General features: G+C 41.0%; 1 protein-coding gene across 1 annotated transcript in view; it reads left to right on the top strand.

Annotated features, from left to right (window-relative positions):
- Nucleotides 1-27,624, top strand: part of ANK2 (ankyrin 2) — a 256,841-nt gene that overhangs the window by 197,809 nt on the left and 31,408 nt on the right. Inside the window, exons 29-39 of the mRNA XM_074950755.1 lie at nt 1,931-2,155; nt 3,883-3,981; nt 5,115-5,269; nt 6,961-7,172; nt 7,632-7,836; nt 10,094-10,190; nt 15,177-15,405; nt 18,605-18,730; nt 21,200-21,322; nt 24,579-24,611; nt 26,934-26,955. Of these exons, the coding sequence (XP_074806856.1) occupies nt 1,931-2,155; nt 3,883-3,981; nt 5,115-5,269; nt 6,961-7,172; nt 7,632-7,836; nt 10,094-10,190; nt 15,177-15,405; nt 18,605-18,730; nt 21,200-21,322; nt 24,579-24,611; nt 26,934-26,955 (1,526 nt within the window). The remainder of the gene's footprint in view (nt 1-1,930; nt 2,156-3,882; nt 3,982-5,114; nt 5,270-6,960; nt 7,173-7,631; nt 7,837-10,093; nt 10,191-15,176; nt 15,406-18,604; nt 18,731-21,199; nt 21,323-24,578; nt 24,612-26,933; nt 26,956-27,624) is intronic.

Consider the following 27,624-nt stretch of genomic DNA (forward strand, 5'->3'; position numbering starts at 1 on the left):
TTTTTTGTTAAAACCACAGAAACCATCAGTCCCCTGAGGAATGAGATAATGGTTGTACTCCATAGGGTATTACACTAAACAAAATCTAGAGGTATATGAATGGTGGTAGACTAGGAGACTGCATGTGTGGGAAGGAGTGGGAAGTCTCTTCATATGGCATCCATGGTGCATGGCGTGCTTTAGATTGGCAGGTTGTGGCTCCTTCCTCTCGTTCATTTTTATGACGTGACTTGCACGGAGTGTTGGGTGTTCTGTTTTAACAGCATGTGGAATGAATTGTAAATGTTTTGATAATGAATGGATTCAAATATTTGTAATACCGAGTGACCCCAGAGAGTGAAAAATATCTGTATTTGTCTCTCATGTGGTAAGACTTTTTTATTGCAGGTCTCTCCGTGCAGATGTTAGTATTTGTGTGAATCCCTGTCTGGTGACTAGTGTAATCCTAAAAGTAGGTCTGGTATTATCCTGCCTCATGTACTTTCCCCTACTCTCGCTGCAGCAAGCCGGCCTGTCCACCCCCAGGGCAGTGGTGATGATATGTCATGAAACTGAACAATATAAAATTTAAAGTAGCCATTTTTTCTAGGGTTTTGTACATTTCACAGAAATGGCTTTAATTAAACTGTGTCCCAGATCGCAGCAAAACTATCAAAATCAGCACATTGTCTAGTCATGACTGAACAAAGTGGGCTATAGGTAGGAGAAAGGAAAAAAATAAAGGCAATTTATCTCAAGCCATGAGGGACCTCCTTGCCACAGATGTCTTCCTGCCACTGTAGGGTGTCCTACAGGGATGTATTAACATTGTGTATATATAGTAAGAGAGAAAAAGCAGAAATTTATAAATAAACCCATTACAGAATGGTTACCACCTGCTCACATCTCCACATCTTTCTGTAGTTGTCTTATCCTTATATAACAGAGGCACACTGGGACAGTATCCTAATTGACAACAAGCCCATCTCACATTCGATTATATGCCATTTTCTCTGTATAAGGAAATGATTTTAGTAGAAAAATCCCATCCGTATTTTCTCCTGTCCTGTTTTGTCTTTGGAAAGGGTAAGGAGAAAAGTGGGCATCTGAAATGTAGTAAGAAGTAGTGTTTATCTTGTTAAAAGTCAATATAGTCACTTTTTAAAAAAAGTGAATTGAAATCTTGAAGATTATTTTTCTTCTCTCTAGTCAGTTTGTCATGATATCATATAGTGAAAAGTTTTTAAGAAATGCTAAATGTTAAAGAGATAGGGAGACATTCATACTTGATATAAAGAGGTACGACTCCCACTGGTTTTAATAGGAGTTGTAACTGCTTACTCCAGAACAAAATTTGGCTCATAATCTGTGAATTACATAATTTTAGGAGTTTTAGTTACATCAGACTACTAAAAAAATTATACTGATCTTTCAAAAAAATCAGAATTGCCTTTATATTATTGCATTAGTAAGCCATTTTCCTTTAATAATATATATTAAAATTGTATACTATACATGTGTGTGTATCATGCCCATCTTACATTGCAATGACACTAGTGGTAGAAATATGCCAGATAGCATTGCGGAAAAATATATAATATGAAAATGTGTATATCGATATATATATGTATAAAATAAAGACATTTGGTCATAACGCTATATTTTATATATGGTATATGTCTTCCATCAGTTGCATTGCAAAATAAGAGTGTTGCTATGAAAAGCTCTTAAGATAAATATTTTTTAGTGCAAGCCATCAGGGATGTTAGCATGAATTATTGCTACATATACCAAAGGGGAGTTGGTTTTTTTAACTGTACGTATTAAGAAAGTGCCATAGATATATAGTTTGTTACATTTTGGAAGAAAACCATTTGGAACAGAACTGAAGTGATTTTGCTTTGGCTAATACACTTTCCAGTCATATCTAATATAAATTTATTGTTTTCAGCTTCCTGGTTAGCTTCATGGTGGATGCCCGTGGTGGTGCCATGCGAGGTTGCAGACACAACGGGTTAAGGATCATTATTCCTCCTCGGAAATGCACTGCCCCAACACGAGTAACCTGCAGATTGGTCAAACGCCATAGACTGGCCACCATGCCGCCGATGGTGGAAGGAGAAGGTCTGGCCAGCCGCCTGATTGAAGTTGGACCTTCTGGTGCTCAGTTTCTTGGGTAAGACTTTCTGTTTGACCTAAATGAAAATGATAGGTATAGCTCCATCTGTTTGCAGATTGCACTGGGGTAGCCCCTGCTTCGAGATTTAAATTGAAAATGTCTGTTTAGTATACTGTTACATACTGATCATAATGTTATAGGCCCCCTAGTGCAAATCAGCAGTTAGTTTGTCAGCAATTCACTTAGCTTGTATGCCTTTTCATTTGAAAACACTGATGTTTTTTAACCACTAACACTAAGGTTTAGTGTGCTTCCTCGAATAAGTTTATTAATCAGTGCCGTGCTAGTAAAATGGAAATTGCATTGCTGTCAGTGTTAGGCAATTCATACTCTATTTAAATCATCCACAGTTAAGGCATGAATAACAAACAGCACAGCACTGATCTAAACCCAAATTTAAAGCCTGCTACAGATACGGCACAAGTTAAAGCTACTTATAGTAGAAACTTGTGTTTTGTCTATAGGCCTGCTGTCAATAATTTGGACTATCTGGGAAGCACAAGCCTTTGATTTTTCTGGGGTTAAAATTGCAAGTTCAAACAATAGGACAACTCAGGAATTCTTTAGCAGTTTATTTTGTCCTATGTTGCAATACCCAATAGAAAGATCAGAACTGCAACTACTGCTGTGCTTGTTTTAGCAATTTTCAGCTGAAACCAGCCGTTCTCCACACTTTTGTTTGTTTTACCAGCTACTCTCCTTATCAACTGTAGCATCCAAAAATGGATGATTGAAGGAACCCCTCCAATCGAGTGAATGGCTTCAGTTGGAAACTGACGAATGAAGTTATGAAAGGCAACAGTTTAAATCCATTTTGAGACAATTCAATTGTAGTTAAGTCCTGTCATGTAAAGGTAGTCAGCAGAGCCACCTTCTGAAATTATATCTGGAGGAATGAGCTTGAGGAAGAGTGAGAAGTGGTTTGATGTTTTTTAAAAACACATTGAATCAAGTATGAGAGGGGAAAGTATCCATGCTTGTTCCCAATATTTTATTGATGCTGTTCTTTAATAATGGATCAGGAAGGGTTATGAAACACAGGGAACATAAAGCTAGAGGCCAGTCCTCTTCTGTGACAAATAGGGTGCTCCTAGGTTTCAGATGTATCAGCAGAAAAGCTGCCAAACAAAATACTAATTTGATATTCTCTTCTAATCTAGGTCAGTTCTTATCAAAAACCAAATTTAAAATACCAGCAGAATACCTCTGCTGTCACAATCATTATTTCTCTAATCTTCTCTCCTTCCCCACATTCACACTAACATGCAGTACCTTTTATTTTTTTAAATGGTCCCTCCATCCAATGAGGAATCTCAATAAAAGCTCATCTGAATAACACACATGCATATGTTAGTCAGAGTTTTTGTGTCGCTCCTCATAGGTTTATCCCCTACTAATGGGCATTTTTCTGGGTGGCGTCCTGGCAGTGAAATCAGGTATTGTGTACTGTACCTGCCAACACAAATATTACTGTACTACACTGACACATCCATTCTAAGAGCCGGATTCTGCTCCCATTAAGTTCAATGACAAAACTTCCATTGACATTAATGGAAGCATTTCATTAATTTCTATCAGCAGTGGGACACAACTAGGGCAGAACCTTATTCAGTGTTTCACCTAATTCTACTCTGTTGACCAGACAGTGGCACTGGGGTTCTGAAAAAAACATACATAAAGCTTATTTATGTTCTTTCTTTCACTGCTGCTTTGGATGTACTCAGTAAACTTCATCTGCCTACGGCTCCTCCCCCACTTAATGAGGGAGAAAGCTTGGTCAGCCGAATCCTTCAGCTGGGGCCTCCTGGGACCAAATTCCTTGGGTAGGAGAGACTTAAAACAAATTGATGGATGCTGGCCTCCCCTTTCCTCTCCTTCTCCTGCAATATGATTTTTTTTATGTCATTGTGCCCATGACATCGTCCCTTTCTATGATTTGAAATTTTGTATATCTAACCTTTAGTGGACCATTTTCCAATCCTTGTGGTATGTGGTTTTTGTTTTGGTGGTATGTTTATATCTTTTTTGTAAAGTTCTGTGACCTTCATTTTTGTTTTGGCATGAGATCTTCCTAGCTGTAAAATGTGCCAGCTGTTTTGTGCTTGATGTCTGTAGCAAAGCAACCTGGATTGGAACTAAAAAGAATCTTCTGTGCGTGTGTCTATTTTGCACCCATTGCTACCAAACCAATAATAATATATTATATGTTGGATATAATATAACATAGTATGAATAAGCATGACACTTATCAAGTACATGATGGCCTATATCATTATGCACTCGTGAGGTATATGTATAGTGTATATTTATATTTTCTTCCAGAGTGTAGAAAATACCAGAGTTATGAGTGTGTGTATATATACACACACACACACATATATATTTACGTGTGTTCATAATGAAACAAATTCTTATCTCCTCTACACTAGTAGAAATCCAGATTAATGTTGGTGTAAAATCAGCATAAGTGAGAGATTAATCAAGCCCATTGACTTCAGTGACATTATTCTGATTTTCACTAGTATACCAGATTAGAATTTGTCCCACTGTCTGTATATACTGCAGTGGATTCTCTTTGAAATGAGATTGGACAGGTTAACACACATGGTGGCGACAGCTAAAATGAGCATGAGTTTTAGTAATTTTATCAGTTTGTAACAACACTCTAAAATCTCTGCTCAAACTACTGCTTCCTTACTGAGTGCTGTCAGTGTGTACCTTCAGTGTGTAAAGAGATGTATGCACATCTAAACTGTCCTACCGTACATACTGAGTCCTTATAAAAAGTGAAGATGCTCTAGTGACCCACTGATATGCTGTTCAGGATTGCACCCAACTATGCTGGAGAAGTGGGTAGAATTCCAGGTTACTTTGTAACAGACTGAATGGATTGCTGTTACTTCTATTTCTTCCTTTCTCACCCATATACATTTAATGTGCTGTGTTGCTGTGTCAGGCCTGTGATCGTGGAGATCCCCCATTTTGCAGCTCTGCGTGGGAAAGAGAGAGAGCTGGTAATCCTGCGCAGTGAGAATGGGGACAGCTGGAAGGAGCATTTCTGTGAATATACCGAGGATGAACTGAATGAAATCCTCAATGGAATGGATGAAGGTACTCAGTGCTGGGACAAGGGTGAGGTGGGGGTTGAAGAGGATAACAGAGGAATTAAAATGATCCTTTGTATTATTTCTGAATCTGGGGAAGACCTAGTTTATCTCCTCTCTGATTGACTGCCTCACTACTGACCTTCTCTCCAGAGGCCATGTTGCCACATTCTGCTGATGTTTCACAGGAATCACAGTGGAACATCATAACATGCTTAGTATACATGGCAGTGCTGGGGGTATATGTTTGCTGACATTCTAGCACATTTACAAGCATCAAAGAGGCAAAATATATCTGGTATTATCTGGTAAAGAGCAGTTTTTCTTTGAGTGCTGGTCCTTAAGTGTATTCTACATGTGTGCACATGTATACATGTGTGCCACGCGCCTGAGTCCAGAAGTTGGCCACCACATATGCGCAGTAGGTCTCCTCGTGCTCCCAACCGATGGAATAAGAGCCAGTGTGGGCCGATGCCTCTTCAGACCCTCTTTCTCAGTTCATGCTTCTGCTGTGGATGCAGCAATGGTATCTGCAGTACCACAAGCATCTTTGCCTCCGGCTTCCTGGCTCACTCCCACCTCCAGTCTGAGCACTGCTTGCCAATAACCCCAATGTGGAATGGACATAAGAATCAGCACTCGAAGAAGAAATGGAGGTTACTTCCTGTAACTGGAGGTTCTTTGAGATGTGTGGTCTCTATCTCTGGATTCCACTTCCCACCCTCTGTCCCGCTGCTTTGAAACCTGTTGGATTTGTGGTAAGAAGAGGGACTGGAGAGATTTCAGCCTGCGCTGGCTCTTATACCTTCAGTCACAAGCATGAGGAGACACCTATTGCATATGTGGTGGCCAGTGGACGCTGCTTGTAAGAATTTCTGGATTCGGGTGCATGCATACGCACATGTGGAATACACATAGGGACCACACATCTCGAAGAACTTCCAGTGACAGTAAGTAACCTCCATATATAAAACTTCTTAGTGTTTAACTCCCTTTTGGTACATGAATTCCCATGCCCTTTTCACAATACTAAACTAAGAGCTTCCTTCGCAAATATCTCACCGTGCTGTATTTTATTACCTTCTATGGAAGGCTGCTTGTTTGGAGGGGCTGAGTAATCACAGATACTATTGCAACTTGAGGGGATAGTAATAACTCCATAGTGGCACTGACCATGATCTATGGCAGGGAGATGGGCTTTGTGCTGTAGTCGAGGATGTACCTGAAGGATGCATTTTAGTTTTTAGAAAGGTTACTTAGATCTTCATTCAGTGTGGTACTTGAGCATGTGCCTAACGTTAAGCATGTGAGTAATACTATCGAACTGAATGGGACTGCCTATGTGCTTAAATCACATCCTTAAGTAACTCACTGATTGGAGCTTTGTGCTGTTGATGTTATCCTTGGCCTTCAAGTAGGTACATAGTGTAAAGATCAGCTCAAACCAAAGTTCTTGATTTATATGTCCCCCACATTACAGGAAAGTAAAGGTCTGGTTCTGAATTAGGTGTTTTGGGCTCTCTCTAATTCCCCACTCCCTTCAGAATTCTGACTTTTACTGTTTTTGCTTTAAATTTCAAAGGTCTTTAAAGCTTTTCACCTTTAATTGCTATGTACGTATAACTTTTCTTGTCTGGAAATTGCTGTGTTGGCTCTATGAAATTCTCGTTGTGTGAACATGACTCATTTTTCACTTAGTACTTGACACTCCGGAGGAGCTTGAGAAGAAGCGTATCTGCCGTATCATCACCAGGGATTTCCCACAGTACTTTGCAGTGGTGTCCCGGATCAAACAGGACAGCAACCTCATTGGACCTGAGGGAGGTGTGCTTAGCAGCACTGTAGTACCACAAGTGCAGGCAGTCTTTCCAGAAGGCGCACTAACCAAGCGAATTCGTGTTGGCCTCCAGGTACAGAGAAGCAGTGACAAGGCTTATTACACCTTCCTCATTGGCTTTTCATTTGAGCCATGACCCTGGTAAAACAATACATTTTCTATATTGCATAATCAGCAGACAGCTGAACAATTACATCAGCTCACCATTTGCCCACTGCTATCTAAAATGCCACTACAGCAAAATAAAAATTGTGGGAGAGAGAGTCAGGTCTAGAAGCTAGGGCAAGGTAGTGAGAGTCAGATTTCTTGAGTTTTATTCATGACTCTGTCACTGACTGACTGTTGGATATTGGGCAAGTCACTTAACCTCTCTGTGCTACAATGGTAATACTAACATAGCTCACAAAGGAGTTGTGGGATTTAATTACGACTTGCTATATAACACTGGCAGGGGTCAGATACATTCATTTACATCTTCATTAAGCTACATTTCCATATTGTTTATTCATTTTTGTCTTGTTACTTTGGAAAGGCCCAACCTATGCACAATGAACTTGTAAGGAAGATTTTAGGGAACAAGGCAACCTTCAGTCCTATAGTCACCCTGGAGCCAAGAAGGAGGAAATTCCACAAGCCAATCACAATGACTATTCCTGTCCCCAAAGCCTCCAGTGATGGGATGATGAATGGTTATGGGGGAGAAACACCCACTTTAAGATTACTATGCAGCATAACAGGTAGGCTTAGTGCACCAGAGTTTTGTATGTGATGCAGACTCTTGAGATCACAAAGTGTTGTTGGTCAAATGTATTAAAAGATTACATTGACATAAATCTCTGTAAAATCTTTGCTGGGGGCTGTGATATGAAAATAAACTGCATTCATTCCACTGGAGTGGAACTGATATTTCACCACTTGGGAGAACAGCAGCAGTATTGTATATTTTTCTCCATGCTGTATAGCCCCATGCTTTTCACTTCTTAGCATTTTCTTCATTGGTTCTGTTTATGGAGCACCATATTCTGGTCAATGATGTCCAAACATTCATGACACATAAGGAAACACAATCAATGTCCCAGAGAGTTTAGGGCCAAATTTGGAACCCCTGATTTTCTTTGGTCACCTCATCCCATTGAAATCAGTTATGAGTAACTGCTCATTAATATGAGTGAGGGGTTCCCCAACTGGCATATAAAATATAATACGACAGATTTTTCTATAAATGTGCAAAATATTCTTCTGCAGAATTAATTCTGCTGAAATAAATAGCAAAACTTGAACTTGAGTCTAATCAGAATAATTGGAAAAGGAAGTTCTATACACTAGAAATCACAAATTTATTATGATAATTTCTTCCTCCCAAGTACAACTTCAGCAGAGTTGTTACTGGGATAATTTCCCACTATATGGGTAAAGAATCTGGAATGAGCAGAAGTTATGTTTTTCTCCTTCTTAGCATTTGCGCAACATGCCTCAGGTGGCATGTGATCAGGATTCATTACTGAATTTGGTCTGCTGGTTAGAGCATTAGTTTTCCTGGCTTGGGCTGGGTACTGACAGGAAGTGTGACATGAATGCTGATCCATGCCCCCGTTATGTTTAGTTATGACATACAGTAACTCCTCACTTAAAGTTGCCCTGGTTAACGTTGTTTCGTTGTTACGTTGCTGATCAATTAGGGAACATGCTCGTTTAAAGTTGCACAATGCTCCCTTATAACGTTGTTTGGCAGCTGCCTGCTTTGTCCACTGCTTGCAGGAGGAGCAGCCCATTGAAGCTAGCTGGTGGGGGCTTGGAACCAGGGGGGGCGAGCAGCTGCCCTATCAGCTTCCTGCTCCCCTAAGTTTCCTGTGCGGCAGCTGCCCATCATGCTATCAATTGCTGGCAGTTCAGCTGTCCCTCAGTCCACTGCCATGTGCTGCTCCTGCCCTCTGCCTTGGAGCTGCTCCCAGGAGACTCCTGCTTGCTGTGCAGGACAGGGGGACAGAGGGGAACTAATGTTAGGGTGTCCCCCCTCCCCCCTGCTCCTGTCCCCTGCTTACCCCTTCTCCATATAGAGCAGGGTGGGGACATGACAGGGCTCAGGAGGGAGAGAGCTTGCTGGCCACAGCTGCTGTCTCAACTTCCTGATATACTTAGAAAGGCAATGTACTTAGAGTGATGTCAGCATACTTAAAGGGGCAATGCGCGTCTCTCTCTCTCTCCCACACAAAGGGAGTGTGTCTCTGTCTGCCATGCTGTCTCTCCTCCCTCCATTCGTGCTGCCTTGCAGAGTGTGAGGCTACATTAACAACGTGTTAACCCTTGAGGGCTCAGCCGAATGCTAGTTCATCATTTAGCCATAAGGCATTCCCTGGGAAATATCTTACACCCTCTAACTTCACCACCTCAGCCAAGCTTCACAGTCATCATTGCTATGTACAGTATTAAATTGTTTGTTTAAAACTTATACTGTGTTTGTGTATGTATATATATACACATATATATAATAAGTTTTTTGTTTGGTGAAGAAAAATTCTCTGGAACCTAACCCCCCCTATTTACATTAATTCTTATGGGGAAATTGGATTCGCTTAACATCGTTTCACTTAAAGTCGCATTTTTCAGGACCATAACGACAACGTTAAGCGAGGAGTTACTGTACAGAAAATTTTAGCCTCATCTTTTTGCTTTACTATGTCAGAGGTTTGCATTTAGCTGTAAGTCCCATACAGTTTCAGATGCAGTTTGAAAAGATTATTTCCAGAGCTGTGCTTCAGCACTCATCGGTTGAGAAAATGAATATTGGTTTATTTGGGCAAACTCTCTCCTTGGCTAAATCCATGCAATCCTGTTAACATCAGTGGTGTAACATCAGGTATAACTTAAGGAAAAACTGGGCCTATTGTTTACAACAATTTGAAACATGCTACAAATTTCCTACAAAAAAGAGGGCTGGGATTTTGCTTGTTTTTAAACTATTATTTTTATTTATTTATTTATTTATTCTTTCAGGTGGAACTACCCCTGCTCAATGGGAAGATATTACAGGAACAACACCATTAACGTTTGTCAATGAATGTGTTTCCTTCACAACAAATGTGTCTGCCAGGTACACACACAGCAAAACATCTCTGTTAAACTGAACCCTTTAAATCTTGTCCTTTTTTCTTCCATGCATTTCTCGCTAACATCTCTTTTGGAAGGGGTTTAGTTTAGTTTAGTTTAACCATTATCTTCTATATAGCAGAATAAGCTGATTATTTTAAACTGTTTAGTGGCAAAAGATAGCCACAGTTCAGCAAGGTACTTAAGCATATGTTTAATTTTACCTATTGAAGTCAATGAGACTACTCAAATGTTTAAAAATATGGGCGCTCTTAAGAACATTGCTGTAGCATGAATGATTAGACCCAGAGTGCATCCATCCAACTGGGATGTGAGAGGAGATTTTATAATTGGCCCAACTGCATTCATATGATCTTTTATACCTGAAGATGTTTTTTTTATAGACATATGTGGGATTTTCAATGTTGTACTTGCTGAATTAAATGGGAATTTTATTGTAGATTTCAGTGGGTGCAGAGTTGCAGTATCAGTGAACCCCTTTGAAAACCTCACCATGGTTTTGCCTGATAGGTGCTCCTCGACTGGGCAGCCAAAAGTCCTTTGTTTAAACAGTTAATTGAAGATTCATCCAGGGAAAACCCACCAGGGGAAAGAGGTTGCTTCTGTACTTGGTTTATAATTTATAATATAATATGTTACTTCCAGCAAGCTCCAAAGAATCAGAAAGCGGAGAGGAAGAACTTGTATAATGACCTGGAAGTGGTCCTGTATGTAAATCACAACATGAGACACAGTCTACAAACTGAGTGAAGCTTACATGAAAACGAACCACAGTAACACATCCTTCCATTTGCAAACAAAGCAATTGCACACTAACTCATTCTAAATTAATTCAGCTAGAGTATCTGCCTATCTGCAGATTTTGCTGCATTGCAGATACAACAGAGACATGATTTTAGCAGCTGTTCAGTGTCACCGAGGTGAAATACTTTCCTGATCAGATTCATCCTTCTGAATAACTATAAACAGAATCTTCAAAAGAATCTATATTTTTTATTAACATATGGTGTTTATTATTATCTGTTATTTATATTACAGTGGCACTGAATCAAAATCTGGTAGGCCCAGCAGTGGAACATTTTTAATAGTGAGGGTGTTGAAAGTCAGCCCCCTTACCTTTGTCCACCGCCGCCACCCCCCCCCCCCAGAGTTGAGGCTGGCAGCCGGGACACAGACGCGGGGCCAGCAGCATCCCCCTGCATCCCTAGTTCCCGTGCCTTTGAGGCCCAGACACACATCTAGGAAGATACAGTTCCTGCCCTGAAGATTTTTTAATCTATGAGCCCGGTCCTTCAAATTCTTGTGAGTAACTTCGCTCATGCAACTTGTCCCATCAGGTTCAATAGAAATATTTGTATGAATAGAGCTACTCATGTGTGTATATCATTGCAGGATCAGAAGCTATTAAAACAAAGTGTCAGGTTCTCACCCCTGCTCAGAGTACTTTGCACAACTCCAGCACTGCAAAACAGTTTTAGGCTGAGTCATCAGGCTTCCTGGGGATTTCCTTGGTGTGGCAAAATTACTAAGTGAGTTAGGGTTGGCATAACCAGTTCTATGCCACCCTTGCTTCCATCCCGCAGCATAAAGGCATATATATATATATAGCACATGGCTAGGGAAAGGGGGGATGACAAGGGAGCAAAACAAAATGTCTGCTTTTCACCAGCAGAGGGCCATACAGAGCTCTCAGGATCTAACACCCTTTCTGCTGAACCAGTGTTAAAATTGGTGGATGATATAGACAAACATTTGGTAGCCAGACCAGGTACTACTACTATTTTAATTAAATGAATCTACTGACAAGCAAGTCTAAGCAAAACAATGGTAAAATTGAGTCAAGCTTCTGGAGCCTTGTCTAGACAAGGGCTCTGTTGGTAGAACTGGTGAGACATTTCCCCAGTGTAGACAGCCCCACTTGCAATGAAAGCCCAGCAGTGAAGCTTTAAAAAGGTAAGTACCCAAAATGCTCAGTCTCAAATGGATGGGGAATAAACTCTTTTCACTAGAGACCAAAAGAGAGACCTCTTCAGCTGTATTTTGTGTCTCAACAGCTGTATGCAGCATTAGTTATGTTAAAGGTCATACATTAAAGACTTCATTCAATAGTCAGCATTGCAGATTAGATACTGTATTTGAGAGATCCAAGTCTAGAGCTGCACTAGGGTTATGGCATCAACAGCAAGCCCAGATGTGGAAGTTGTTAGCGTGTGAACAATGAGTCACAATTATTTGACGTATAGGCCTTCTACAACAGGGGTTTTCAAACTTTTTTTCTGGCGACCCAGTTGAAGAAAATTGTTGATGCCCGTGACCCAACAGAGCTGGGGATTAGGGGTTTGGTGTGTGTGTGTGTGCGGCTCAGGGCTGGGGTAGGGATGCAAGAGGGGGTCAGGGCTCTAGGCTGGGGGGGTGCAGGCTCTGAGGTGGGGCTGGGGATGAGGGGTTTGGGGTGCAGGAAGGGGCTCCGGGTTTGGGGGGGCTCAGGGCTGGGGTAGGGGATTGTGGCGCAGGCTTACCTCAGGCAGCTCCCGGTCAGCTGCACAGCAGGGGTGCTAAGACAGGCTTCCTACATGTCCCGGCACCGCAAACCATGCTGTGCCCCGGAAGCGGCCAGCAGCAGGTCTGGCTCCGAAGCGGAGGCGCGCAAGCACCACTCCCCTCAGGTTCCATTGACCGGGAACCAGCCTATGATAGTGCAGAGCCAGTGTTCAGGTGGGGGCAGCGCACAGAACCCCGTAGCCCCCCCGCCTAGGAGATGGACCTGCTGCTGGCCACTTCCGGGGTACAGCGCGGTGTCAGAACAGGCAGGAACCTGCCTTAGCCGGGCAGCACTGCTGACGGGACTTTTAATGGCCCGGTCAGCAGTGCTGACCACAGCCACCGCGACTCAGTGCCTTACATTCCATGACCCAGTACTGGGTCACGACCCGCAGTTTGAAAACCACTGTTCTATAAGCTCCACCTGCTCCCTTTTCACTCAGCAAGATATTTAAACCCATGCCTAAAGTAAAATACATGAAGTCAGTGAGTAGTACCGCATGTGCTTTAAAGTTAGCCACAGGCATATGTACCTTTCTGAATTGAGGCCTTAAAATGGTTTTACAAGAATCACACTCCCATTCACAGGATTAAGTCCTTCCAGGCAATGTTTGGGAAATCGGTACATTTATCTAGAGTACTGAAGAAGTTGATTGGAATCTTGGCCAATTTCCATTCCATCAGACACAAATTTAGTCTCAGATGTACTTTTTGTCTGCTGTACATGCAATCAAATTTTAAAATGTTCCTCTGTTTGAGCACTGTGGAGGCTTCTCAGGGTAGGTTTGCCTCCCTGGTTTGAGTCAGATACAGTACAGTCTTTCCCCACTTCTGTAAATTAAGGGCCTTTGAGTATGAGATTTGCTTCCCCATGTTCAGATGTCATCAGTTTCCACTGTTTAATCAACGAACACATTCAATGTTGTAAAGAAAGGCACAGCATGAATATCCATTATTGTTCATCTTCAGTTGAGTAAGACCAGAATAATCACGTTTCAAAGTGCATGGTTTGTGGGACGTTGTACCATGTGATCTCCAGTAAGTAATAAGCCCCCTGGAGATTGTATCAACTCTGAGGAGTCTTTGACCCCTCGTGAATTCCTCCTCCTTCCTACGGGTGTCAAACTCAACCACGTTTTCCACCCACTCATCAAATTTTATTTAAATGAAATTCCATCAGCTCCAGAGATAAACTAAATGAAAATAACAGCTTTTATTCCTTTCATTTTAAAATATATAACAGGGCATTTATGCTGCTTCAGCTCAGAACTGTACAAGATAGGATTTTTTTTCCACTGCCTTTATTACACAAAGAGCACTCTATTTGTCTCAACAAAGTGTATGGCAGTTGTAATCAAAAATGGTAATATTTCATGTTCTTGCATTTTGAGAAGGGGTAATGTTGCTGTCTACTGACTAGCCAAAAGAGCAGGTGGAAGGTAAAGTAGTTGCTACCACTATGAGTAAGGGAAGTTTTCCTTCTGGTCAACTGGTAGAGGCCTGTTTTTGGAGCTGTGGTACTAGTCCTGGTTTCTGAGGTTTGCATGCAATTTATATAGTGATCTGTGTCTGCTGTCTGCGATACATGGGTCTGTTGCAACATCACATGAATGAAAGTTGCTTTGTGAGAAATAGTGAGGAATGTTTTCAATGAACTCTGCTGGAGGAAAGTGCTAGAAGTTGGTATTCTCTTGTAAGCAGTTTAAAGTAAGTGGTTGTTGAATAAGTGAAGCCAGATAAACGATGGCCTCTCATTGATTTAATCAGTTTATAGGCAGGCATATTATCTAAGAAACTATGTCAGGCAGTATGGGCTGTATCATTGTGTAAAATCCAGATAATACCTGAGTTTCCAGGCTTTCATTTCTTGCTCGGGTAAATCTGCCTGGCCATAATGCAGGAGTTGGTTAGTACTGGGGGATGTTCTCTAGGAAAAGAGTTTCCTTTCATGTCCTATCAGCAGATCGTATGTTCTGTTCACTGCTGTAAAATGCAATTTCTTGTCTAGTTGACATGGAGATTAGTAGGGCATATTTTGGTTTACAGCTAAGCCTTAATGACAACAGGTTAAGTGAGCAGGTCTTTAATTCAGCAAGTTACTGTTTATTGTCCTGACCCTGCAAAGACTTCCACATATACTTCACCCAAACTTGAAATCTTTGCTGGATTAGGATCTATATCATTTGTTAAAATTTCCTTTTACCAAGAAAAAATGCATTATGGGTAGCCTGACCCTCATCTCCCCAAATTGATGAGTTTTAAATTTCTATTTTTTTCTGATTTTTTCATGAATAACTGTGGCTGTGTTACTTGATGTCAGAGGGCAATGGTACCAGAACAGTGTCTACACTATCAGTGTGGAGATTTGCATTGCTTACATCTTGCTAGATGGCCAATTGCAATAACTGCTCTTCATGTTCCTTCACAGGTTTTGGTTGGTAGACTGTCGACAGATACAGGAATCTGTTACTTTTGCCTCCCAAGTGTACAGAGAGATTATCTGTGTGCCCTACATGGCCAAATTTGTTGTGTTTGCCAAATCACATGATCCCATTGAAGCTCGATTAAGGTGCTTCTGCATGACAGATGACAAGGTGGATAAAACGCTAGAACAACAGGAAAACTTTGCAGAAGTTGCCAGAAGCAGGGATGTAGAGGTACAATACAAGATTATAGAGTATCATTTTTTTTGTCTTCATTCACAGTGTCTTGCCACATCTATTTCTAAAATCACAAATTCTGCATGCTATCTGATATAGGAGGCAGACATTAGTATTTAAGAAATGTTTTGTAATTGGATTCAAAATCAAGCTTACATCCTCCAAACCAAAGAATGTGATGGTATATTTTTGTGTGTGGAAATGTATACTGGCCTTTTGAGTCTGCTTTTCTGTTCATAAAAATGAACAGCAATTGCAGAAAACTCTTTTTATACTTTCAAGTTGTATGCATAGTTTACATACCGAGTTGGTTATGTTTTGTAAGCAGAATACTCTGATCTCAGAGCAAGGTGTAAGATAATTCAAAACAAGCACCAAGTTTCAGGCCAGCTCTGAATTGATAGGAAACTCTCATTTCATATCAATGGGAGCTAAGGTAGGCCATCACTGAGTGCTTTGGAAAATCCCAGTTGTAATCTTTAGATTAAAAGAAAGCACTGGGACGGTGCTGGAATGAGTGGCCTGTAGATGCTTCATTCTGGAGGCTCAGAGTTCCAAGCCCTCAGGTAAAATTTTAAAAAACATGTAAGTGGCTTTGGGAGCCTAGATTCCATTTTTAAAATTGACTTAGGCACCTAGAAACCTAAGTATTATTGACATTCAATGAGACTCAGGCTCCTAAGTCTCTTTTGAGGCATTTTTGAAAAAATAATCTCTAAACTCATTCCTTTACTCCGCATGCCAGTAGGATTAGAGAGTATTATATAGGTGGCATTCTCTATCGAATCCAGGGGAGGGGAGTCCTCAGGATACTGTGATGATCACTCCTATGCAAAACAGCAATATGGAAAGGTAATGGGTCCTGCCTTCATCAAACGAACTCTGCTGTGGTGTACAAACAGTGCTGAGGGAGACAGGAATACTCCTGCTGAAAGGCTCATTTTGTTTCTTGTCAAGCAAGAGTAATGCTAGTTTTGGGGGGAGGAGGAAAGATTACAGTGAGAGGGCTATTTCCTGTGGCCCTTAGTGAGGCAAAACTGTCACTGAAGTTGGCAGGAACGTTGGCTCATGAAGGACCGCAGAATTTGGTACACAAAAACAGAGAAATTAGGGCGCTGGGCAGCTACAATGGAGGGAGATCACCCCAAGGGCGGGTGTAGCAGTATTGCACACCGATGCACACACCTTACAATTTTGTCAGAGGAAGGAGCAGTTTTAAACCCACCTGCGCGCTCTGTAGGAACCCTGTCTGTGGAATCTACCTGGAAGATGTTATAAATCAATGCATCTACCAGCCTGCCTCACCCACTTCCTTCCAGCCCAGGGCTGCTCACTTTGTAGCCTGTGCTTTCTGACTCCAAGACCTTCAGTGGAATGGCGGGATGAAGGCAGCTGTGCACTGCCAGTAGACATGGGAGCTGCAAGCTTTGTTCAACACTGAGAAAAGCGTACAGTGACCCTTTCTGTGGTGGTCACAGGAGAGCGATTTAATTTTAATTAGCTTTGTGATGTAACCTGTCAAGACAAAATCTTAAATTCCTTGTTATTCAGATAATCTCCCACTGACTCCTTTAGAAGTTTGCCTGAGGAAGGAACTCAAAAAAGCCGAGTAACCACCTCAGGATTCATTCTTTTGCACTTATTAGTCATGTTTTTGATGTTTAAACGATTTAAGCTTTGTAAGGCACATCAAATTTTTTAGAGGATGGGGCTCTGGAGATTTTCAAAGGCTCTAAGAGCAGTTAGGTGCCCACCTGCCAGTTTCCACCAAATACCTATTAATAATCACAAAGATTGTCAACACCTTGTCAGCAGTAGTTGGATTTTGTCAGCGTGTTTACTGTTGACATCAGTGAGAAAAGCCGTGTTCATCCACCAACACCAAGAAGTTAAATTAGCAGGTTTGATAAATATTCATGTTTGATATTGAACACAGAAAAGCCTTTCTGTGTGGATATTAGCGCCGTTTGTTAAATGCTCTTTTACTGGCTGAGTCAACTCCTTTAAATTTGATGACAAGCGGGAAATGGATAAAGCACAGTGCATTCTGCCTCCTTACAAACACATTTTTCTACTCTAAATCCCACCATCCATAAATGATTTCTCAGGTTCAGCATCTGGTGCTAAAGGCTGTGATAGGCAATCTTTTGCAGAGAAGATAGATAAAATAGGTGCTCATTACATTGGCAAGGCTAAATTCTGGGGAGGTAGAGGTAAGAAGTGCTCTTTGAATGTGCTGATAGTTTGTGTGGGGTGATTCCAAAAGCTGTGATGAGATGAGTTCCCTGTGACTGAGGAAGGGTCATATAAATAACTACCAGGAGATAGAAGCAGTATCCTAGAGGCATCTTAGACATTCACTTGAGGCCTGGTTTTCAGAGGTACTGAAGGCTCATAACTTTAGTGGGAGCCAGTGGGATCTGCAAGTGCACAACCCCTCTGAAAACTGGGCCTATGGAGCCCAAGGCAAATCCTCAGCTCTAAGACTGTTCCAAGTAGATTGGACCATTACGGTCATCCTGCTGCAGAATAAACAAACTATGGAATTATTTGAATTGACCAAGAAGGTAAAACGTGTAACCTCACGATACTCTCAGCCAAATTTGCTACATTCTAGCTCAAAATTGGGATGCTGAGTTTGCTCATGTACTAAGATCTCTCCTTCAACTGTAGTGGTGAACACAGAGTGACTGACTGCTTGAAGAGGGAACAGAATTAGTCAGAAAAGGGCAGGTGAGAGCTGAAAAGAAAAATGGGGTAGGTGTACTTGTCGTGCTGTGGCATGATGCTAGAGGGTGCCCTAGGTGAGGGCCACTGTATGGTAACCAGTTTAGTGCAGTATGCTGAAAAATGCACACGTTCTTGTAAATGGAAAATCTGCACAGATTTACGGAACACAAGGCATCGTTCTCATTTATAAGCACTTCTCACTACTCTTAGTAGATGAAACTAGTATGATATTCAAAATTAGAATTGAAGTTAATCATCTGAAATGTGTCTTCACACATTCTGGAAAATGATAGATGGCAACACTAATGCTGAGTGTTGAGATCATTGTATTCTGAAAATTTTAAGATTGGTTCAAATCAATGCAGAATTGTGCTTTCATAAGGATAAATCAAAATCTTGTAGAAATGAATATTGAATATGGCCATTCATATGATTTGGGGGGGTTTCTTTTTTTAACTCCACATAGGTATTAGAAGGAAAGCCTATCTACGTTGACTGCTTTGGCAATCTGGTGCCACTAACAAAAAGTGGGCAACATCATATATTCAGTTTTTATGCCTTCAAAGAAAATAGACTTCCACTGTTCGTCAAGGTAATGGAATAACTTCAGTTATGGACTGTGGTTTTAATTCAGGGCTGGCTCTGGGTTTTCAATACACTTGTCAGTCTGGAAAATGTCCATCCCACAGATTCCCCACCTTCACATATAAGAAATTCTGAAATAAGTATTTTGTTGATATGAGCAACCACTGCCTCCTGTTGTCTGGTAGGGCAAACCAGACTTTACTGAATGGTCCCAAATCTGGGTAAAAATGCACGGTATATGTACTAATCTGTGGCTATATCACTCTCATCAGTGCATGGCATACTTACAGTGATGCATTTCTGTCGTTAATGTTGTCTCTTTTGGAAGACTGCTCTTTATCTAATGAGATGAAGGAACAGCTCTGTTAGTCCTTATGTTTTATTTTTCGTCCTTTGATTGGTCCATTTGCAAGTGCAGTCCTCTGTTTTACAGAAATACATTGTGACAGAAGGAAACACTTATGCAAGGCAGCAAGTGGATTTACATAATTGGGAAAATCTTCTTAATACTCCTGTATTCCAATTCTGCTATTTATAGTAGCAGATAAGCCTCCGGAGCGCTGATACTAAGTGGTTTGACTCTGGTTCACGAGAAAGCTGCAAATACTGGTCTGCATCACAGACAGGTTGGCTGAATTGTACTGTGCTGGCCTCACTACTTATCACACCAAAATCATATAAATACAGGTGTAGTTCTTCAATTGTTCCATAGGTATTCTTCGTCTCTGGGCCCAAACTTACTCCAACTGAAGGCAATGCAAAACGTCCTTTGACTTTAATGTGAGCAGGAATGAGTCCTTTATGTATATTTCAAATTATGCTGCTCATCCACTGCCTTCATAGGGTCTCAAGTGGAGGAGCAAGCTGATTGTGATAACAGCTGTAGACCTACTGGCATGGATCTGCTGTGCTTACACCTACCTCTGACAAATGCACTTCTCTCCTTTTAGAGGGAGAGGTTCAGAGGGCTTCAGTTGCAGTTTTAAGGTGACTCAATTACTTTTGAAAATTGTCATGTCAGTGGCACTAGAAACTAGAAACAGCCCATAGAAAAGCACTTTCATAGGCAGTGCAGAGCAGATTTTCCCACAATTCTCTGACAATGGGTTTCAAAGCCATCCCTAGGTGATTGTGCCTCCGAGTATTGGGGTAATTCTGTATCACCAACAATGGTGCCAGGGACTACTGGGGCTGAGATTGCTAAACCAGTCATTTCACGTTCTTGTTTAAATTAAAAATGTTTAATGATCTCTGTGATGTAAAATTAATTTAGCTAGTCAGCTGTACAAATGGGGATTACTTGAGAAGTGAATTTTAAGAAAGCATCTACAATTCCAGATAGGTTAGTCATAACCAAGGAACGCCCTCTTGTGTCACTTCCCCCCGCCCTCCAACCCAGCCCACTATTGGATGAATATGTCTTCTTTCTATAGAATTGATTCAGCTGTGTTTGTCACATACTGCTGGCTTCACATGGTTGTGACCCATCCTGAATTTTCTAATACAGTCCTGAAAGTATGTCATGTGGCTCTCCGTCCTGTAGATTCAGGTTAATAGACGCATGTAACCACATGGCTATATTTAAGATGAATTTTTATCATTTGGCCTTGGTGAGGAAACCCGTAATGAGGTATAATTCTTTTATTTGTATGTACTTCCCAAGACTATTTACAGAACCTAAAAACACTTCATATTTGAAGTCCTAAATGTTGCATGTCCAGTTCTGCCTTACAGATGTGATACATGGGGATCTTCCAAGGTTTACTTCAAAGTCTCAGAACATCTCATGATCTCATAATTATTTTGTTTCGTTTCAGGGGTTATACGGTGGTCACACTTAAATAACTTGCAGTTTTTTCAGAGATATTCCAGCAGTATTCTCAATGTTAAGTGCACTGATTATGGCTTTAATTGATAAGGTATTTTGAAATGGAAGAAAACTTTTAAGTGTGACCTTTGTCACTCTCTGCCTATAGCAGAGGCTAAATGATCAATTACTGTCTTTTGTTACTAATGAAGTCAAAGAAGCAGCAATTGATGATAATCTACCTAGGAAGATACAAATGCATGTATAGATTATGGTGGTAGTATGTGTGAATTTTGAAGGTTTTTATTTTATAGATTAATTTTAAAATGACTTAGCATCAATATGTCAATGAAAAACAGAGTTAGTGCTGGTTACCATGAGAGCATAGTCACAGTGCAATTACTGTCTCAAACTGCATTGTGTGAATAAATCATTATTACTGACTTCAAAGTGTCTAAATTGTTTAGCTGATCTCTCCTGTTTTTCACATATATACACATACTCAAATATATAACAAACAGAAACAACAAGACCATAAACATACATCCACATACATGAAGAAGTTTTTTTCCAGAGCTAATCTCTTCCTGTAACTAGTTTTGACACTGTATATGGAATACAGAGTGCAGCTAAAGTGCAGATTAAACTTTTATATCTTTGCTGCATTAGGTACGAGACTCCACTCAAGAACCTTGTGGGCGACTATCATTTATGAAGGAGCCAAAATCTACAAGAGGGCTCGTCCATCAAGCCATCTGCAACTTAAATATCACATTGCCACTTTACACAAAGGTAATGTCAACTGTACTATATCAGAGCTTTATAGAAGTTTTTGTCTAGGATCATCAGTGTCACAGCACAACCAGGAAATAGGCAGGAGGGCAAAAGATTGTTAAAGACTTATAATTTAGGGCATGTTTTCTATAAACTCAAGTCAATCTATGTTAGGCTGACATACAGTTGCAGTGGTTCATGTCCACACTGCTCACCAGAAGCACTTTCACTGATTTAAGAGGGGCAGCGTGGGGGACTGAAAGCCAGGGCTTTCAGCTCGATATGCGGCTCCCTGCTCCTCACTGGGAGCCTGGCTGCCCACCTCCCGGCTCCCTGCTCCCCATCAGGAATGGGACAGCCGCACTGGGTTTCTCGATTCCCCGCTCCACACCAGTAGCACGGCAGCTGACTAGACTCCAGGCGCGGAGCTTCCTGCCGGGCACAGCCATGCTCCCCATGGGGAGTAGGGAGCCAAGAGACCGGGGAAGGCAGCCAGGCTCCTGGTGGGGAGATCCGTGCTTGGTGTCCAGTCAACTGCCCCATTTCTGGCAGGGAGTGGGGAGCCAAGAAGCCCGGTGTGGCTGCTCTCTTCCTGGTGGGGAAATTAGAAACCCAGGGGGGCACCGTGCTTCCAGCGGGGTGATCTGCACCCAGAGTCCGGTCATCTGCCATGCTCCCAGCAGGCAGCAGGAAGCTGAGAGCCCAGGCAGCAGCCCAGATCAGAGCACAGAGCTGGGAGCCTGGGCAGCAGCCTGATTTGGAGTGGGGAGCCGGGACCCTGGGGGGCAGCACGGCTTCCCATGGGGAGACTGGGCAGCAGCCTGAGCCAGGAGGCTGGGTGGCAGCCCAGCTTGTAGCGGAGATCGGGTAGCAGCCTGGCTGGGGAGCCAGGAGCTGGCTTCTTGTCAATTTCATGGCTCCAGTGGACAGAATGATAGCTAGTAGATATAAGTAACGCAGCGTCTACAGGGACACTGCATCACCCTACTTATACTGCCATAAGCCCTCTGTCTCTCGTGGAGGTGGAGTTTCTATGTTGAAGCAGTAGGACAATTAAGCTATGTCTACACTACTGCGGTAAGTCGACCTATGCTACGCAACTCCAGCTATGTGAATAACGTAGCTGGAGTCGACGTACCTTAGGTCGAGTTATCACAGGTATACACCGCGGTGAGTCAACAGGAGAAACTCTCCCGTCGACTTACCTTACTCTTCTCATCTGGGGTAGAGTACAGGAGTCGACTAGAGCGCGATCTGCTGTGAAATCGGTGGGTCTTCACTAAACCCGCTAAATCGACCGCTGGTGTATCGATCTCAGCTATAGTGTAGACCTGCCCTTACGTTGGTGGCAGCAAGGCGATAGTGTGTACACTGACATAATTAGGTCGACATACGCTGCCTTAGTTGACCTAATGCTGTAGTGTCAACCAGGCCTAAGGGTTTTAGTATTAGCAAGGGAAAAATAAATAGTATTCAGAATCTATCAGTTTATTTGAATATTGGCACAACCACTCTTTTGAGAACACACAATGCATATTTGACATATCACTTTGCATGGGGGGAATATATCAGATTTGAGGCAATATATCTTTCTGACTGAATTTCAAATGACATTATTTCCATTCTTTAAGTTTTTAAACATACCCTTCATTCTGGAGATGGAATAGTCCAAAAAACAAAATCTGGGTCACAAGGGATATGCAAAGTGTGATGTGAAGCCCATTGAAGTTAGTGGAAAGACTACCATGGACTTCAGTTGATTTTGGAATGGGCCTAGGCTAAGTTTGATCTCCATGCCAAAATTATATTGAAGCTAATGACAATTCTATACAGTGATAAAACACAGAACTGGAAATCAGTGAGTAGACCTAGGTTCCATTCTCATCTTTGCCAAAGACTTCCTATGTGATCTCAAGTAAATTGCTTGACCACTTTGTGCCCTAATGCCTTCTCTATAGAAATGGAGTTCCCATTCAAGCCCACCTCTCACAGGGTTATATAAGAATAAATTTGTTACTATCTATAATGCATATTATATTCCTCATATATAAAGTGCCAAAGAAGTTCCAAATATATTTTTATTATTTATTACCTGGCCCTAAGAGGCTTGAAAATCGAAGTATCTTGCAATGGCATTTCCATGTCACTGACAGAACAATTTCATTGTTCATTCATATTGTTGGACAGAAGTGAAGTTGCAATAGTTAATATGCTCTACAAGTTACAGTAGTTATAACAGCATCAAAGCTAACAGCATCAAATCCTAAATAGGATTCTAATACAGCAGTAACATTTTTTGCCATCTGTTCAAAGCTGTCAAAAATCTGCCACAGTGTGCTTAACAACATCATACTTTGCAATTGCTCTCTAATCACAACCTCCTCAAAGGGCATATTGATATACCTGGTGAAGGAAAGCAGCTAATAGCAAAGGCAAGTAGGAACAAGTCAGTATTTGCTAATATTTATAAATAGTATATTTGAGCCCAATTGAGGTTCCACTGAAGTCCATGAGTCTTTTCATTCATTTCAATGAGAGCTGGTTCAGGCACTAAGAGGAATTCACCTGTGCAGAGGGCCAGCACAATTCTATTCTATCCTTCTTGTACCTCTCTAATAACCACAGTACTTGAGTGCCTTCCAGGAGTGCATTAAGCGAGACTAACGTCTGTCTTGTTGCCATTCTTTCTTACCAGATGGGCAGCCCCCTGCCCAGGGGTGAATTTCACCCTTGATTAAACATGATTAGAAGAAATACATTACATTATTGTGAGATGTGTTGTAACCTGCTGTAGAAGGTGCCTTGTGATAGTCAACTAGAGCACCATACTTTTATGTATGTGCTATATGTCTCTATCATATGCCTTAACACTGCTCGTAACACTTTAGTTTTGAAAGGGTTATTAATTATTAAGTAATTATTAAGTATTTTTATGTATTTACCCATGCTCCCTTAATATACACAGTATGTAGGAGTTCTATGGTGTATACCCACATACCATCACAGGATTTAGGACACATTAGAAGCCTAATATCCCACAAGCAGCTTTTCTGTTTATAATTTGCTTGACACTGCCACCTTTTATATTTAAACTGACCCTCTGCCATTTTTGATTCGTGACAACTGACTTGCAAAAACTGTGCTTTTTACCTACTCTTTGCCTGTTGAATTTTGTCAGAAACAATACTTTTCCTATCCTTTTCTTCTCAATATTCCGTATTTTTTCTCCTCTCTTTTTCCCCTCTCTTGTTGCATGGCATTTTGGGGCTGAAAGGAATCGGAATCAGACCAAGAGCAGGAAGAAGAGGTAATTGTGTTATAATGCCACTTCATCATGGCTCTGCTATTGCTTATTTCTACTAACAAGTGAGCACTAGCATAGGTCTTAGAAGACTGAATGTTTTGTCTTTGGGGCATATTATATTGTCCACTGACCTAGTGCTAATGAGATGGTTCAGTTAGGAGCACCATTCCTTATAGGTTAATCCTGTTTAAGTTCCATTTTATGAAGTTCAGTGAAATTCATGGTTGCTTGCAAAATTGATGGGTAGAAGGGTGCAAAGGTTTGTTGTTTTTACCTAGGGGAAAAAAGGTGTTTTATCCAACAATAAATACAAAGGACCTTTTTTTTTTTTTTGGTATTGAAAAGATTTCAATAGTTTTTTGTAGTCTCAAAGCAGTGGTGCTGGAACAATTTGTATAGTGGGGGTGCTGAGAGCCATTGAACCAAACTGTACACTCTGCATATGATGGAAACCACTTCAAGCCACGGGGTGCTGCTGCACCCCCAGCACTTCTAGTTCCAGCACCTATGTCTCAAAAAGTGTGGCCTGATTCTCTCTTGTCTCAGAGCTGCTCAGTGCAGAAGATAAAGGATGGTGTCTAGGTGCTAGTTACACCTTCCTGATTCTCATACAGGTTAGAATTGCTACTAGGCAACTCTACAAGACCCCAAGTGCCAGTGGAGCATGGTATAGCAGAGCTGTGCTCTGACCCCTTTGGAACAACCCTGACATGCTCTACAACACAGGCACAAACCCAGATCCAGCATAGTTACATCCAGCAGACAGTACCACTACACCAGGGAAATTCTTAGTGAGGAACTGAAGCCAGATTATGGCCCTTTGTGCCACCTGAATTGCACAAAGGGGCTGTAACCCACTTGAGAATCTGTACCTTTTATGACAAAGTCCATGTATTTGTCTGATGGGTCAGCTCCTCTTATATTTGCAATCACATTATATCCTTCTGGCATTTACAGATATTTCTTAGGCTCTGAGCCTTACATGGGGAAGTAACATCAGAAAAATATTTATGTATTTTTAGTTGTGTTTATTGACGGTTACCAGCTGGAAACAGAAAGAGAGAGCTAGAATCATATGACCAGCCAGCACCCTATGAACTATTAACATATTCTCCACGAATCACAGAACAGAGTTTGGAAACCACTATTGCAAGAATTTTAGATAACACAATTATTCAGGTTGCCATTTAAAAAACTAAATATTAGGGATTGGAATAATTATAATAGAACACACCTTAGGCGATATATTCCTCTGCCATTTAAATAATTGGGCCGTATTTTCAGAAGTGCTCAGCACTTGGCAGGTGGCAAGTAAAAGTATGGCCATATTTTTAAAGAGCCTAATGGCGGCTGAGCTCTTTTGGAAATCTGGCCCAGTTATGGGTGTGGAACATTTCTGAAAATCTGTTTCCATTTATCTATCTAATCTGATATCCTGCTTCTGTCAACTGCTGATACACACAGGAGTTACAACTCCCTTCCCAACACCCAACAGTGTTAGACCCTGAACCATGAGGCTAATTGTTTCAGTTTTAAAAATGACCTGCCTGGGTCAATATCCTAACATAGAATTAAAATAGTAGTTTTTACTGATTTTGTATTACTAAAATTCATTATTATACAGACATAGAAGAACACTTGGGGAACTATTGTGAGGTGAATTGTCCAAAAATTAGACCAATTTTAGGGAGTGTGTATTTCCCTTTGTACATCTGTGGGATTTCCACTAGCAGTGCAGTAATTACACAAGGACATTGACATTAAAATAGTTGCTTACATTAATCTGTAGTTGTTCACCTAAGGTTTACCAATAGTAATGTAACCTACAAGTGATCATAAGGCAGGTCTGTATCACAATTCGTAATAATGTATTTCTGTTCTGATCACTCCCTTGAAAAGCAAGAGATAGCAGATAAAGATAATAGTTTGGGGCAACATCTTGCATTTATCCACATACAGAATTCTTATTGGCTGATATGGGAATTCTTCACGCTTACTGAAGACAAACGGTGGGCCCCAGTGTTATATGCAATATAGTTTTAGCATTACCCAATTCCTTTCCTTCCATTCATTCTACCAGTAGAGTTGACTCTCAGGGTTAAATGTTCAGAATGTAACCCCTAATTTTGTTCACACCATTTTGGATGTGAGATTCTTTTATTTGTGCACAAATAATAGTGCTGTCAGAATTCCACAGACAAAACTGTGAAGACAAAACCAAAGGCGAACTTTGAAAATTTACCCCATATGACCTTATATATACATATATATACATGTACAAGTGTGATATTGTAACCATTTCACTTTATGTGTGTTCTCTTTCAGGTTGACATGACCTCAGAAAAAAGTAAGATTAAAAGAATTATAACAACTGTTTGTGTGAAAGCTGATTAAGAATAAAGAAAAGCATGAAAGAGACCGCAAGCTCTAATTGACATTACTAATAATTATAATAGTTTAAAAATGTAATAGTAAGCAATATAATAGGAATGCAGCTATTCAATTAAATACATTTTTAACTTATAAATGTATAAATAATACCATATTAAGACAATTCATCTAAGCATTCACTTTCCTTCAACATCCCTAGAAATCCTGCTATTGCTGTTATGCTTGTATAAATACCCATCCCTCCATTTTTATGTTTTTGTATGTTTGTTGGCATAGTATTGTCACCTCATTTTTATCAGAGAAATGACAGTATCACTTTTTAATAAAAGCATCACTAAACTCCCCAATATACTTCATTACGTTGATTACAAGAAACACAGGCGTATGTAAAAGTGATACTGTCCAAAGTAATCAGGCTGTGTAATCCCCATTACTGTGGTGAAATATGATTGGCTATATGGCTTTAATTAGGTCCCCCCCCCCGCCATAATTACTGGAGCCTGACAGTTATTAGTTGAAGTGATAGGGATTAATGGTAGACTAGTGAGAATGGACTGGCTTGGTCCTAACCCATAACAAACAAAAACAACACGGAGTCTGGTGGCACCTTAAAGGCTAACATTTA

This window comes from Natator depressus, chromosome 4, assembly GCF_965152275.1.
Source record: "Natator depressus isolate rNatDep1 chromosome 4, rNatDep2.hap1, whole genome shotgun sequence".
Classification (NCBI taxonomy): Eukaryota; Metazoa; Chordata; order Testudines; family Cheloniidae; genus Natator; species Natator depressus.